At 47.0% G+C, this 14,270-nt stretch overlaps 1 protein-coding gene across 3 annotated transcripts in view; it reads right to left on the reverse strand.

The window, feature by feature from the left end:
* Nucleotides 1-323: 323 nt before the first annotated feature.
* Nucleotides 324-14,270, reverse strand: part of TAOK3 (TAO kinase 3) — an 85,724-nt gene continuing 71,777 nt past the window's right edge. For all 3 annotated transcript variants that reach the window (XM_069871275.1, XM_069871276.1, XM_069871272.1), the window contains 7 exons: nt 7,560-7,796; nt 6,491-6,619; nt 5,535-5,738; nt 3,401-3,640; nt 2,281-2,493; nt 1,188-1,370; nt 324-1,070 (listed from right to left, as the gene is read on the reverse strand). In XM_069871275.1, the coding sequence (XP_069727376.1) occupies nt 909-1,070; nt 1,188-1,370; nt 2,281-2,493; nt 3,401-3,640; nt 5,535-5,738; nt 6,491-6,619; nt 7,560-7,796 (1,368 nt within the window). In that variant the 3' untranslated portion in view covers nt 324-908. The remainder of the gene's footprint in view (nt 1,071-1,187; nt 1,371-2,280; nt 2,494-3,400; nt 3,641-5,534; nt 5,739-6,490; nt 6,620-7,559; nt 7,797-14,270) is intronic.

The raw sequence follows: 14,270 nt of genomic DNA on the forward strand, positions 1-14,270 counted from the left end.
ATGAAAATAAGTAAAAGCTCTCCTTAAATTCCTTCTATACACAAAATACACGATTTGACGAAGCCCAATTTGTGCTACTGGGATCCCGTGGGCTCATTTAAGTGTATTCACATCCTCTGCGACAGCAGAAAATGATTATGATACAATCAAGAATTGTGCCGAGGGCCGAGGCCGCGGCCCCGCCTCGCCCAGCACGGTTCTTCTAAAAATCACCGGCTCTGCGCCCGCCCCTCCCACCCCAAAAAAAGTCATAATATGTCACCACTGATATGTACAGCACAATTAAGGTTTTTTTTTTCCTTTTTTCTGTAAAATGTATCAAATTTTTTTTCAATCTTTAATAAAATTTTTTTATTATTTAATTATTCCTGATGAATAAATACCAAAAAAATAAACAATAAAATAACATTATGCAGCAGCTAGGTCAGGTAAGGCTGCGGATTGAGTCTCTCTCCCCCTGGGTTTGTAGCTATCCATTATTATTGTTATTTTTTGCTTGTACTTTCATCGATTGGTGGTAAAATGAGTGATTGCTCAAAAGCAACATACATCCACTTGTGGGTTTTCTTTTTTTTTGTTTTTTTTTTGTTTTGTTTTCTCCATTAAAATTGTCTCCAAAGTTTTTACTGAAACATTTTTAATCATTGCACAGAGACATCGATACTGTGACAAACTATGGAAAAGACCGCCAGGAGCTGTCCTGCACCGGGACTGACACAGGGGGAAAGGGGCCCCTGATGGAGTAAGAATATACAGGCACTAGTCCGACACGATGTCAGTAAGAGAGACAGCAAGAGAGAGAGCACGCCCGGTCACATGGGGAATGTTGGGTCTGCAAGTTGGTTACCATTACTCTGTTTGCTTTTTGTTGTTTTGTTTTGTTTTTAAATGGCAAAAGGAATTGAATCTCATCTATAGTCCTCCTTGGGATACTCTAATGCGACCAAATTCCCAAAGCCCATCCGCAAACTCTCCATGTCAAACGTTTCAATCTCTCGCTCCTGCCTTTCCAACAGAAACTTGATCCTCTCGCTGCGTTCCTTCTGGAGGGCGGCTAGCTCCTCTTCGATCTGAAAGAAGCACCGTCAGCAGCCGGATGACCCCGGCTCTGGCAGCTCCCGCCGTGCCGTGCCGAGCGGGATCCACCCGTGGAAGCCCGTACTCCCCCGCAGCCCACCCGACCCTACCTTTTGTTCCAGATGCGCCCTGCGCAGCGACACCCGTTGCTCCAGCTTCTGGAGTTCCCTTTCATGCTGTGCTTCTGTCTGCATCTTTATTTTGCTCTGGTACGCGTTGAGCAGCTCCATCTCCTGCTGGAGTTGCAGTCTCAGGGCTTGGCATTCTGCTTCTTGGGCCTCATCCAGCCGTAGCTGTAAGATCATCGGGAAAACATTATTCAAATCTCCACTGGTAATTTCCCTGCTCTGACACTAGTGACACACCCGCTCTTCCCTCTCAAAGACAGGGAGATTCTAATGGTGGTGGCAGAACAGGAAAGTGGAAAAGGCTTCATGAATAGAATCACAGAATCATAGAACCATAGAATAACCAGGTTGGAAGAGACCCACCGGATCATCGAGTCCAACCGTTCCTATCAAATAGTGGCATCCTCGCTCACACGGAGGCAGAGCCTGAGAGAGGATCCAGTTCTAAACCCCCAGGGAAAGGACAATGCTTGGTACGAGAGGGAAAGTGCCATCCCATACATTGTTTTAAAAAGTTAATGATCACACAGCTCATCTTAATCAGGAGCGGCTGAGGGACCTGAGGTTGTTTAGCCTGAAGAAGAGGAAGCTGAGGAGAGACCTCATTGTGCTCTACAGCTCTCTGAAAGGAGGTTGTGGTGAGCTGGTGTTGGTCTCTTCAACCAAGTAACAAGTGACAGGACGAGAGGAAAGAGTGAAAGAACCTTAAGTTGCTCCAGGTGAGGTTTAGATTGGATAGGGGGAAAAATATCTTCACTGAAAGAGCGGTGAAGCCCTGGCAGAGGCTGCCCCCAGGGAAGTGATGGAGTCTTTATTCCTGGAGGGGTTCAAAAACTGTGTGACCATGGCACTCTGGGACATGGTTTAGTCATCACGGTGGTGTTGGGCTGGCAGTTGGACTGCATGAGCTTAAAGATCTTTTCCAGCCTTAGTGATTCTGTGATTCTATCGCTTGCCATCCAGCATGGGGGCAGGACAGACACAGGCGCTGCAGGGCCCGAGCACACCCGACCCTCCACGCCCCTCGGTCTGGGACCCCTGCCCAGGGACAGCAGGGGCTGGAGGCTGCACCTACCGCTTGTGAGGCCATCATCTCGTTGATGCTCTGCTCATACTGCTCTGCCAGGATGGCGAGCTTCCTCGTCTGCTCATCCTTCAGACTCTTCAAAATTGTCTTGTGCTCACTCTTTGGAGTTACTTCCAGCTGGTGATTCTTCAGTGCTTTGTACTGCTTAGTTTGCACTTTGCATGTGTCCTGGAACTGCTTTTTGATCTGCATTTCCATAGCCTGCCAAGGAAGGAACGATGTGAAGAGCACGAAGAGCTCTGGAAACGGAGAGGTTATGGTACATCCAAGCGGGTGGGTGATGAGAGGTAACCACAGCTCCCCTGCGCTGCCTCCTGCCCCTGCAGCCGGGTGGGCAGGGTGAGCTCCACACGCACAGCAACGAATGAGCAGTGCCAGGAAGAGGATCCACCGAGCCCAGAGCATCTCCACCTCCCACCCCTGCTTCCCGCAGGTCACCCAGTCTGTCCCCTATCGCCTGCCTCCCAAAAAGCCTTTGCTTTTCCAAGGTCTCCCGTTCTCCTACCTCACCAAGGCCTCTCCAGGCTGCCTCCCGCTCCACAACCACACACTCCACAGAGACTGCAGACTGAGAACTAGCGAGGGCGTGACAGAGCGAATAAAAGCAACGTACTTCTCTGGACACTTGGAAGAGAAACAGAAATCTCCCACTGCAAGCAGCTCAGAGGTTTCCAATCACCTTGCAACCGAACTGGGACAGAGCAGAGTGCTCAGCGCACCCTTGTGCTCGCTCTGCTGGCTTTGAAAGCGAGGGAGCATCGCTCCCTTTCTGTATCAGGGTTTATAGGCTGGCACCAGCAGGGCCTGCAGAAAGCACAGCTCATAAGAAGCACCTTCAGCAACACTTTGCTAAGGACTTGCCTGTTTTCACCCAGCGGCCTCATTAGCACAGCACTTATAGCAGAGCTCAGAGGGTTTTATATCAGCCCGCAACTTTCTGGTACCAGAGCAGCCCTGTGCAAGGGACAGGAGTGCATGGGAGAGCACGTGCTGCTGGTGGAGAATGGTGGCTCTGCAGCATGGATGCTGCAGAGGAGGCTGCAAGCACACAGCCCAGCCTTCCTGGCAGCACAGGGGTTGGAAGAAGAGGAAGGAAAGTGCCCGGCACCTTCAAGTTCTTTGGTTGCTGCCGGAGCTCCATGAAATGCTTCCTGTGCAGCTCCCGCTCTCGCCGCTTGTTGTATTCCAGCTGATTCTCAAGCTCAGTCTGGTGCTGCAGCCGGATCAGGTCCATTCGCAGCTTCTGCAGCGTGTGCAGCTGCCTGTACTCCAGCTCGCGCGTCGACTCGTCATGCCGGATCAGCATGGCGTGCTCCATTTCCTTCTGGGTCCGCTTCTTGTTTAACTCCTGCACGAGAAGAAGGCAGAGCACAAGACAAAAGCTGAGGAGTGATTCCCTTTGCCCTGAGATGGGGTAGTTGAGTTTGTGACACCAGGTGGCCCGGTCCCTCCTCTAGATGACATCAAGGACTTCCACGTGCCCCAAGGAAACACAAACCCAGGAGCATGATGGGAATGACAGGAATGCTAACAGAGCGGCCACAGAGCATCCATCCCTCCATCCCCCTGTGACCTGCTCATCAGGAGACCCAGGGTCACCCAGGGAGTCTCCAGTAGGTGGCACTGGAACCACACGCCAGCCCTCTGCGACTGCTGGGAATCCCACAGGATTGAAGGAACACGGCCCGGGGCGCTCAGAGCTGGGGTGGCTGCTGGTACTAGGGACTCCTAGTCGTCTGTTTTTAATTACCCTGCGACCTTGCCAGACCCTGGGAGAGAGGTTTCTCACGCAGCACTAACACCAGAGCAGCCGAAGCAGAGGCAAACAGCTCTGACACATCACACCAGAGAAGAAAAAGAAGTTATTCTTCCACTGCGTACAGGTGGGTTTTGACCCTGGATGCTTTGTAAAACGAGGATACAGCCCAAGCTGCACATGATTTTGCTATGTGCACACAGGAGCTCCGGCACATGGTGCCCTGCAGTCTAGAAAAACCTTCACTGAGTTACAAACCAAGGAAGAGTGAAATACTGGATTCTCTCCCTGACTAGCACTAACATTTCTGTCTGGAGGTATCAGCAACAAGGTATTGGCACAGAGCTGAGTCCTGCTCCACCAGGCCACAATCAGAGCTGTACCCCTTGCTGATTTTGGTGCCCTTCACAGATGGGCTGCTGGCACATCTCCTTTCAGCTCTCAGGGTTACAAACTCAGCGCTCTGCTTCAGGCTGGACTAAGGCAGGTGCAGCAGGGCTGCTCGCACTATGCACACGCAGATCCTTGTCTTGGCTCAGTCTAATGAGCTTCTGAAGCAGAAGCAAAAGAAATCTAAATACTCCGAGTTGTTGCTTCTGTATTGTAATTCTCAACATCTGCACATGGGCACCTCAGCCCCTTAGGTTTTTTCAACTGTCATGGGTTTAAGCTGGAAGCACGGGGAAGGAAACAGGGCCAGGTCCCCTCTCTGCCTTCTTTGCTGTAAGTATGTTGTGTGCATTTGCATTTAAGCAAAACTTGCACCTTGACAGCCAAGATAAAAAACGAAATCTACTGCTGGGCTGAATCATCTCCCACTTGCACAGAGGCAGGTAGTGCCCTCGGACAGCACATCAGCCCAGTGAGCTGTGCCACTTGTGCCTTTCTCTTAGGGCAGGACAGGACAGCTTGCCTGTGCCCTTTCCTTGTGCCCATTCCATACGTGAGCTCAACTCACATGGCATGAACAGCCAGAGACACTCCACTTCCCATAAACATTCCCATTTGTATGAAAAGAACCTCTGCAGTTACTTAGAACACCGAGAAAAGCATTCTTCAAGTGTTATTTCCTTCAGCTGACTGATCCAGGGAACCTGAGCTACTTAGTAGGGACGTGGTTTTCAGGAAATCAACACATAGGTCCTTCTGAAAATTAGGTCTCTCTTAAGAGCTTCAATGCAGGAGCTCAGAGGAGCATTTCCTGTTAAAATGCCATGCTAGGTAACCACAGCTCAGGCAAAACGTTTGACTCAGAGTGGGTGGCCCACATGATGTTTCTGTCTGCAAGTCAACTGTGCTACCCCTCTTCATTTAACAAAAGCAAACACATCTGTGTGGAGAACCATTTCCCAAAAGACACTTCCTACATTTTTCTCAGTTCTGTTTAGCAACTGGAAACATGAAGATCCAATGCCAATCAAACTGGTTTACAGACAGGAAGCTAAAACAATTAAACGCTTAGGAAAGGAAGTGAAAAGTGCCTTACTTCCCGAATGTTCTGCTGCTCCATCTCATGCCTCTTGATCATTGTTCTTCTCTTGAAGAAACGGCAGTTTTTGTCGTAGTAGAGTCTCTGCTGGCTGAGAAGATGCGCCTCCTCTTCAGCCTGTGTGTGCTGCAGGTTCTCTTTATGTTTGGATATCCGCTCTTGCTTCTCTTTCTTCGGTGTGCTGTGGTCCTCATTCATTTCCTGCAAGTAGACAGGGTGAAAAATAAGACTTCCCTTAGGATCACAGGCATGCAGGACTTAGAGGATCTTCAGTCCCTGGCTACTCCTCTGTCAGTCAAATTCATGGAAGGACATCAAAATCCCAATTACACCCCCAGGTACCAGCAGAATCAGGCTCATCACCAGGCCATGCCCAGCCCTGCAGCCTCTACAGCTGTACCATGACCCGCCAAGAGGAGGAGGAAGAAGTGGCAATGAAACACAATCATCTTGGGGGCTAAATAGTGCAGCAACAAGAAGACAGTAACACATCACTGCAGGGGAGGATCTGGCTGTCCAGGAAAGGGACTGTGCCAGATAAGCTATAAGCTAAGTTACTTCTTTTTCAAACTCATATAAGTGATCACAAGGCTTTCACTCAAGGGACACCTAAATGGCTGTTCCCATTATTTACAGCTTAAGCAAAAAAAAAAAAAAAAAATGGAAAAAGGGGAAGAATTCTCTGTGAAGTCCCATTTTCCCTCATCACCCCTTGGTTTCAGAGATTCTGCTCTACAACAATTTGTGAAGGTGCCTTTAGCACCCTTGCAGATTATTCTAGAAATGCTGCCAGATGTGGCCAGTTCCTGAAAGTTCACTTGCAGAGAATCTGAATTTGCTTCTGGGCATGGCAGCACCCCTTAAAACCTTGGGCTGGCCCTGGTTTATCAGAACACAAGTCTAGGTCATGTTCATTCCACATCCCTTCAGCCCTGAAAATGATGGTTTCTTGCCTCTTTAATCTTTTCCTTGCAAAGCTTGTATTGTTTCTTCTGACTTTCTAAAAAGGTCGCCAGGTCTTTCTTTTGCTGAGCCAAAATCTGTTGCTGGAATTTCTTTTCATCTGCTGCAGCTGCCTTTGCCTGCAAGGCACAGAGAGGGAAAAAAGCCAAAACCAAAGGGTGAGGGAGCAGGTATCAAATCCAGCACAAATCAGTCAACCGCTGTGTGTTTTTTGATGTGTCGTTCTCCCATCACAGTGATAAACAAAGCCATGAGTACCCAGCCAAATGAAAGCTGCTTGCACAAAACCCCTGTACTGCCTACACACATTTAGGAGTCTCCTCATGCTTTTTCCTCTCCACCAAAACCACCCCAGAGGGTAAAACCCCACCAGGTTACCATATGGATGGACACGTTGACTTTTAAACAAACTGAGTACCAGCAGCAAGCGCTGTCATTCCCTCAGCCATGACACAGAAGACCCCTCCAAGGTCTCTGCAAAGTTTCTCAGTCTCTGTTAGCTGTCTGTCAATAGCTACAGTACTGGTGGACACCAACCATCGGAGTGCTCGTCATCCAGAAGGGCGACGTGCAGCTGAGAAACTGTTTCACCAAGCTGGCCAGGGCAGCTCCAGACAGTAACCATACAGCACAATTAAGAACATGGGTTTTAAGTACCTCCTCAGCCGTCGCCTAGAGATCTCGCCTACAGGAAAGCTGGGAAGGAGGTCTTTATCAGGGATTTCAGGGATGGGACAAAGGGGAATGGTTTTAAGCTGAAAGAGGGGAGATTTAGATGAGAGATTAGGAAGAGTGTTTAGTGGGAGGGTGGTGAGGCACTGGCACAGGTTACCCAGAGAAGTTGTGGATGCCCCAGTCTCTGGAGGTGTCCAAGGCCAGGTTGGATGGGGCTTGGAGCAACTCGATCCAGTGGGAAGTGTTCCTGCCCATGGCAGTGGGTTGGAACTGGGTGATCTTTAAGGTCTCTTCCAACCCAAACCATCCTGTGATTCCATGATCTGGTACGTATCTCCCCCTCCAATCTTCCTGTGCAGCTTGAGAGCCTACAACTCTACTCACCTCCTTCTCCATCACAGCTACTTGCTTCTTGGCCAGCTTCTCCAGCTCAATGGACGAGTTGTTGGCATGTGTCTCCACCTCCTTCTGCAGCTTGAGGCGGTGCTCGTCCATCTCGGCCTTCAACTTGTTTTCCAGGGCGATCAGCTGCTTCTGGTGCTGGCGCCGCATCCGCTTATATCCTGACATCTGTTCCCGCAACTCGTTCTCCTGCTCATGCTCATGGATCTGTCTTGTAACCTGATGTCAGGAGAAGAGGAAGAAGTTCTACATGGCCTTCTTCACAGACAAGCTGTCTCTGTATTAGCTGCTTACCTGTAAACCAGACCCTGCTTTGCCATACTTTTCCAAGATCAGCTTTCAAGGAATGCTCTTGAGGTTTCAGAAGGTGCTGTGGTTTAACATCACCAACCAGGCCACAAGCTTTCTCTCTCCTGATTCCCACCCCCCATCTTTAACGAGAATTTATGTGTTTTCAGTAACACAGCAGAAAAATGTCACGTCAGGAATAAAGGAAACAGCAGGTTACTAATCACTCCAGGAGGCACTGGTGGAGTGTTGGAAACAAGGCGGATGATAGACAACCTTCTTCAGCCACCGGACTCAAAACCCAAGCATGACATGGACTCAGAAGATGGCATCCATTTTAAAGAACTTCCCCCAACTCGCCCATCTTTTCCTTCTTCCTCAAGTCACCACAATTCCAAATCAGTCCCTCAGTACCTGTTTTCCTGCAATGAGTAGCCTCCTTCAAAATTTCTTCTTCAAAATCACGAGGATGGCAGACTGAGCTCATTCCCTATCGGAATTGAAAGTTTTCTAACAAGGGAACACTGTTCTGGAACTGTGTGCTCTTAACAAGATCGATCAGATGGTCTAAACAGATTTTAAACCCTGCTCAGCTGAAACATGCTCACAAGTTCCACATTTATTTTCATGCCTAAGTGCATCCATTTGAAAGGAGGAAAAAAACTCCAGTAAGATGTGCCAAAAATTTTCAGAAGAAAATGCAAATGGTAATGCTTCCACTGCAAAAGGAAAAAGGGTTGGAGACTTTTTTTTTTAATACAGTCCCAGGAATGTCATATATAAAGATCTGCTGGTATTTTACTTGATAGCCCTGGAAGCCAACAGCTGAAGCCCTTAGTACATGCACATTGATTCTATACAAGGGGACCTCTCCCTTTCACACCTACCAAATGTGAAGCAAAGTGCTCAGCGCTTTGATGGTGAAGCTTTATGGACCAACAGTGTGCAAGAGCCCAGACTTCCCGATCAATTTCTCCGTACCAGTCAAGAGAAAGAACTGGCACCCACCACAGCACTGCTGTCCTTTAAAGGCTATTTTTCGGAGATCTTCAAAGTGAGATCAGACGTCAGATGGGATGCACTTACAAACCTGAGAAGGCTCGACTTCAACAGAAGATGAGCAGCTGCTTTACTGAGCAGCAAAGCAAGCCCACTTGCTGGCAGCCCTGTGCTTCAGGACTGACAGGCAGTAGTGGTCGAGTATGAGCTCCAAAATCAACACACAAGTTTAACACCACAACGGATCTGTCACTCAAGGCAGAGAACGCACCATCTCAGCTTGAGTGACTACCAGCTCTTGGGAGGGCTATGAAGAGGGGGTTAGGAAGAGCCTTCCAAAGTCATCACCTTGAAAAACATGAACAATTTACAGAAGATAGTTACCAACCAAGAAAACTACAGCCAGAGTCCTCAAAGAGAAATAATACACCAAGGATGATGGTACTGAAGCCTCTGTTTCCCTCCCCATCCCTTCCAAAGACAACCCCAGGGAGAAAACTAATCATCTAATTGCAAAGAAAAAGAAATAGCCTGACTACAGTGCTGTGTCGGACTCCATCACCAGGAGGTGATGATGGTGGGTTTACCACGTTAATGAAGTCAAACATCAACCATGAGGTAAGTGATGATGCACAAATCACATCCTCCTTGTCCAAAGAATTTTGGAATGTTATTTCAAAGTTGACTGGATTCAATACCTACTTACACCTCAACAACTGGTGTAACAGAGCAGCTTGAGACGAGGTAATGAAGCACACTTGAGCCAGGTACCAGGAACACGACTATGGAGGCACACACGCAATATTAGCCCTGCGTATTGCTACAGTTTAAGTTGTTGGGTTTTCTTTGAAGTATAACAATGAAAGCCACACTTTGTAGAAGTTGGTAAGCACTGGTAGGAACTTGCACATTTTGGCTAGAATAAAATCTCTGACAGAAGCTTCCAGGTAATGAAAGTTCTTTTGAGAAATCACCCAAGTTAATTATAAGAGACAGGCACAACCCTAACGTTTCACATATGCCATTTACTACATGAAACGACATACGACTTGAAGAGAACAGACTTGGTCAGGGACTTGCAGAGGCACAGAGAGACGGTTACTACCACGCAGCAGTGTAAGATCTGCCTGGATGTGCTATTTTTAAGGCCCAGCCTTCTTGTGAGCAGTGGGACGTTCTGCACGGCACACTCCGTTCCAAGAAGTTGGCAGAACAAGCCAAACAGTGAGAACATAAGAAAAAGTGGATCTAAGAACCTACCGGCAACTTTGCCAGTCTCCCCTTTGGTTGAACCTCTCATGAGATTTGGAACGTGCACTTGTTTCATTTACAGCAAAAATCATTAAACTTTTATACATGTTTTATTGCTGCTCCCCTGCACCCCACTTCCAGCTTGTCTTTATCAGGTCAAGAATTCCATCTCTGAAAGATTTCACATTAGGTCTGGGATATTTATCCCAAACAATAGGATGCAACTCCTAATTATAACACTAGCGGATAAAACCTTCTGGTCACAGCAGAAGATGAGATATCAAAAAGTCAGAGAAAAAGTAAAAAGTATTTCTTTGCTGAAGACAAGAGAGAAGAAAAATAGACTTGGTGGGCATTTTGTAGATTTAACGTCTGTGTGATCCTGATAAAGACTTAATTTATCACCGTAATCTCTAATTGAGACCAACGCTCTTCAGAACTCCAGCTTTCAAGACAAGGTCTCTAAATGGTGATCTCTGAGCATGGATGAAATTGCAAGAAATTACCATTAGTTACTGAATACGAGCAGTTCAGTCCCAGTGAAGAATGTCAACACGTGAATGAATGAAGCCCCTTAAAAAAGTCTTAAAAATGAAGCCCCTAACGAGCAAACAGCTTGAGCGACCATTTCAGACAGAGAATTTGGGGAGGTTCCAGCAATAACTTTTCTGGTGTTCTTAGACAAAGGCACTTGGAACTTCACAAAGCATTTCACAAACATCATCACGTAGATTATGATGGGAAAAAAGATGGCAACCAAAGTGATCATTGCAAAATTTGTTCTCCACATCGCTAGAGGTGTTCAAGGTCAGGTTGGACGAGGCTTGGAGCAACCTGATCCAGTGGGAGATGTCACTGTCCATGGCAGGAGGGTGGAACTGGATGATCTTTAAGGTCCCTTCCAACCCAAACCATTCTGTGACTCTACGATACCCAGAAAATATCAGGATCCTCTAAAGCAAAAACCCGCATTTCCCTGAAGCTCTACCTGCAGCATGCAACAGTCAATCAGGTCATCAGCAGAACCACAAAACCTGTATAAAACAGACCAGCTTTTATTAAGGTATGACATTTTCTCAGTTTCTTATCTCACTGTATCTTTGGCACATGCAGAACTGAGAAGAGAGATGCTTTTTCCAACCTACTCCCACAGGCAGTTCACTTGCCATAAAAATCCAAACTTTCTTTCACCCCTCCAAGATTTTTGCTTTACGTAAGGAGGGTTCTCCTCCAAACAGGCAGCTCTTTAGAGCTCCTTTTCCTACACTGTTTAACCAAGACACTAAACACTCTCCCAAAGGGCAGTCATTCTCACCTCTCGATAATCAAACAAAATACTGAGCTCCTCTTGCTGGACAAGGCAGAGTTCTGAGACAGACCCTGCCTGCAGCCTCTCACAGCAAGGGAAGAACTTTGAAACAAGAAAGAACAAGTTCAGTTTATTTAGAGCAACTATCTATAAAGGCAGCAGCAAGATGAGTCCATGAGTCCACCAAGGGAATAAAATATCACTGCTTCTGCGTAAGAGAGTCATGTAAAACAGAGCCATCACGTAAATGCACCTGGTGACATCTAGAGAAGTCTGCTCATGTGTTTGGTTTGGTTTTGCAGACCCAGGATGAGATCACGTAATTCTTTTGCTGGCATTTGGATTTCAAAGAGAATGCCCAGGCCTTTGATAGAGCTCACAAAACTTCATTCAAAGATTAGATAGTAACCATGAGATCATTTCACTTGAGGACCGCAAAAGCAGCTCTTGAGGAAATGCATGAGGTGGTGGGGAGTTAATGGGTCCAGCTTGAAAGATATCCAGAAACACAGAATGATGCATCTCTGCACATACTTAAAAAAACCCTTTTACTTGAAAACGTTGATAACTGTAGTCTTATCAACACATAGAACCCCTACTCTTCTTTTTAAACACAGCTTTCTGAGCTTCAAGGCTTAGATTTCTAGTTCTAACTTACAGATCACTGATGATCTGCAAAATAACATGGAAACATAGTAGGTACCCAATCTCCATTTCAGACAAACTTCCACTGCAACAGCAGAAAGAGGCAGTGTATTTTCCATCCTGTCCCAAGTGAGTGACAGTTATTGTTGCCACAAGAATATCACAAAGAAATAAAAGGGCAGAAGGGCGGTTGGTTGACACAATGACCAAAGAGAAAGGTGGTCCAGGAAAGAGTGACTATTAAAGCTGTTGCTTTAATTATAACCAAAGTAATCTCCTTCAGCTTTCCTAACTGCTTCTGCACATTTTTTCATTATTTTTTTTAACTTGAGTAATATCAAAGAATCATTGAAAGACTAGAAAACTGTATTCATAACCCATTTCTTTGTGGTTAGCCCATTTCACTATTTTAACTGGAAGCCTGTGCAGTTTCCTTATTGTTCATTTGAGACTTTTGCAGAGCAATGGAGCAGGGGCATCAAACTTAAAATCACTGGGACATCTGAAGTGTAGAGCTGTCTGATGTAGTTTGCCTGTCTGTAACCCCTGGAGTCGCTCAAACTACTTGAGCTTGCTTTTGGAAAGAAATCCAGCCTTCAAGTAGAGAGAATCCTTTAAGAAATGCCAGTCTTTCCTCCAGCTACCATATCCTGATGTAGGGGTGAATGACGAGGACCTGAGGGCACAAGACCCTGGACTCCCCTGGCAGGAGGAGCTGTGAAACAACATGCATGGCCGAGACTTGGTGCTCTTCCTCTATAACATAGTCAGCATATCCCACAAGCAGAAGTTTTTACACCCAACTATCAGCCCACATTATTGAATTTGGGATCAGAACCCTCTTATTCTGATTCTCTGCAATACGGGCCACCTGATGCTCTCAACTGTACAACCCTTCTGTGCCCAGGACGTGGCGCCCAGCTGCTGAGAAATCAACCAATGGTCAGAAGAATGATGTAGGGAACCCTCTAAGCATGGTAGTTTGCTCAGTTTTTAGCACTGAGGGATCCTGAGCACCCATTCTTACAGGATTAATTTTCTCAAGATGCTGTTGAAGGAATAAACTAACATGGAGAGATGAATAAAGTCTCAGTTCCTGGTTTCACACCATGAATTTCAGACATGCTTAGGTCATTTTCCCCATATCAGCTACACAGCAGACCTTGCCCTCTCCACAGGTATTCAAGCAGCAGACAAGGGGACAGTTTCCCTGTGGCCAGAAGAGCAGTGGTGTTCAGCACTGCTGACATCATTCAGTCATCGAGCAGTGACCAAATGCATTGAAAAAAGCGTTCTGCCAGCCATGCCGGCACTTCAAACCCAAGCACGTACGCTGGTGTTCCTCATCTTCTGTGGAACAGGTTGCAACCGAGCAGTCTTTTTTTTTCCCTCCTTAGATTTACATTTTGGAACATGAAGAGGTGGAAGTGGAAGCTTATTAAAGAGAAAGCCCATCACAAGATTAACTGAAGAGAAATGAAGCATTTCTGTTGGAAACAACAGGGAAACTTCTCCCCCACCACATAACCTCAGCACCTAAGGACATGGGAACATCTCTTGTTGCAGGGTGGTGCTTTGAGAACTTCCCTGTCTGCTGGGAAGGGGGTATGTGCGTGTATGGTGGGGACAAAGCAGCTTTTGCGTAACACAGAACCATGTGCTTTTCCCAAGGCCTGCTGGCTAACACTGAGCTCACTGGTGGGACTTCCTTCTCCTCCAAAAGACGCTGTGCTGTGCATGTACTGCTCACCCTAAGCTCTCCCGGCATGAGCCCAGACACACATTGTATCAAAGCATGCTCCACAGAAAACCAAAAAAGGAAAAGTTGTCAAAAAGGCCTAGCATCTTCCCCACTCAGTATTCATTTTATCTTTATCATCACTTGGTCACTGAAGCAGAGAGATCCAGCAAATCCAAGTGACTAAGGAATTCCTGTAGACACAGTCCCAGCCCTACAAGATGCTGCCATGGGATTTAGGAGTGACCTTGGGACATAAGGTCTTCCCCAGAGCTTAGATGTGTAGGAAGACCTCACAGTCCAACCCTTCACAACAACGTCTTTCACCAGCTCCCAAGGGTGCCTTGCCATGCAACACCTTCAAGGCACCCGAAGTAGCCCAGGGATGACATATTCAATGAAGACAGGAGTTATGGACTCCACTGCTGAAGACAGGACAGAAGGTGCAGCAGCTTTCCCCAGG

The sequence above is a fragment of the Phaenicophaeus curvirostris genome, chromosome 17 (assembly GCF_032191515.1).
Source record: "Phaenicophaeus curvirostris isolate KB17595 chromosome 17, BPBGC_Pcur_1.0, whole genome shotgun sequence".
Classification (NCBI taxonomy): domain Eukaryota; kingdom Metazoa; phylum Chordata; class Aves; order Cuculiformes; family Cuculidae; genus Phaenicophaeus; species Phaenicophaeus curvirostris.